Source organism: Protomyctophum parallelum, assembly GCF_964188405.1.
Source record: "Protomyctophum parallelum genome assembly, chromosome: 21".
NCBI classification, from domain to species: domain Eukaryota; kingdom Metazoa; phylum Chordata; class Actinopteri; order Myctophiformes; family Myctophidae; genus Protomyctophum; species Protomyctophum parallelum.
Window position 1 is genome coordinate 32,527,420 of NC_139713.1, and position 918 is coordinate 32,528,337.

The 918-nt window shown below is 42.7% G+C and overlaps 1 protein-coding gene across 1 annotated transcript; it reads right to left on the minus strand.

Annotated features, from left to right (window-relative positions):
* Positions 1 to 201: 201 nt before the first annotated feature.
* Positions 202 to 573, minus strand: LOC310878945 (DNA-directed RNA polymerase II subunit RPB9-like; the record flags this gene model as incomplete). The annotated part of the gene is made up of 1 exon (XM_083793361.1): positions 202 to 573. The coding sequence occupies one exon, from the start codon at positions 571 to 573 to the stop codon at positions 202 to 204; it is 372 nt and encodes a 123-aa protein (XP_083649487.1).
* Positions 574 to 918: the final 345 nt, after the last annotated feature.

Here is a 918-nt window from a genome sequence, read left to right on the forward strand (position 1 = left end):
AGACAGAGAACATGGAGAGAACCTCAAAGGGGTGTCATCTCTTCCAGAGGTCACCGGGGTCAACTTTATCCTTAGCTCTCCCTGAAATGGTTATCGCCAAAGGAGAACAATATGATGCCCCTTAACTCTCTGGACACTTTATTAAAATTTTAACATATTTAACCAGGCATGTCTTTATTTCAAGAAGCAGGTGATTCATCTCTAGTGTGTCCACCTGTGTCCACAGTGAGGGGCAGTGCAGACATAGTACAGTCTCATTGCATCCTCAGCCTGAGATTGGAAGAACACTGCCTCCTTGTGGCCACATCTGGGACAGGGATGGTCCTGTGTCTTTGGTAGCGTTGGATCGTGAGCTACATTGGCAATGATTTGGGTGAGCTCATTGACCTCATGGGTGATCTTATTGACATAGATGCAGCTGTTGTCTGCCTTTTGATGGTAGTGACAGATCCTGCATGCATAGAGCAGGATACGATTGTCCTTGTCTTCTTTGGGATACAACATGTTGTTGCATTCTTTACAAAACCGGATACCCACGAATCCTGGTTCATTTGTTCCGCTGTCCAAATCCATTGGAATAAGAGACCAGGAGAACAATCACGTGCAATAACTGTATTAATACTCAGATTGACACACTGCCCTGTGCAATATCTTAGAACACCAGTCAGACCCACTGTACATTAAAATGGTTTGTCGGTCCAAGGTTCATATGAAGGTGTGAAGAAAGAAAATGACTTTAAATCACGTTTAGATGGTTGTGATGACGACATTGTGATGTCATTCCATGATGATGTGGAATACCCAATGACATTACCAAAACGTATATTTGATATGCTCTTTTTATTATCCTTTCTATTCATTCATAAAATCTGTGTCCGTGTTTCTCTCTTTGGCTGGCTTAAAGCGTCCGTGCAGTTT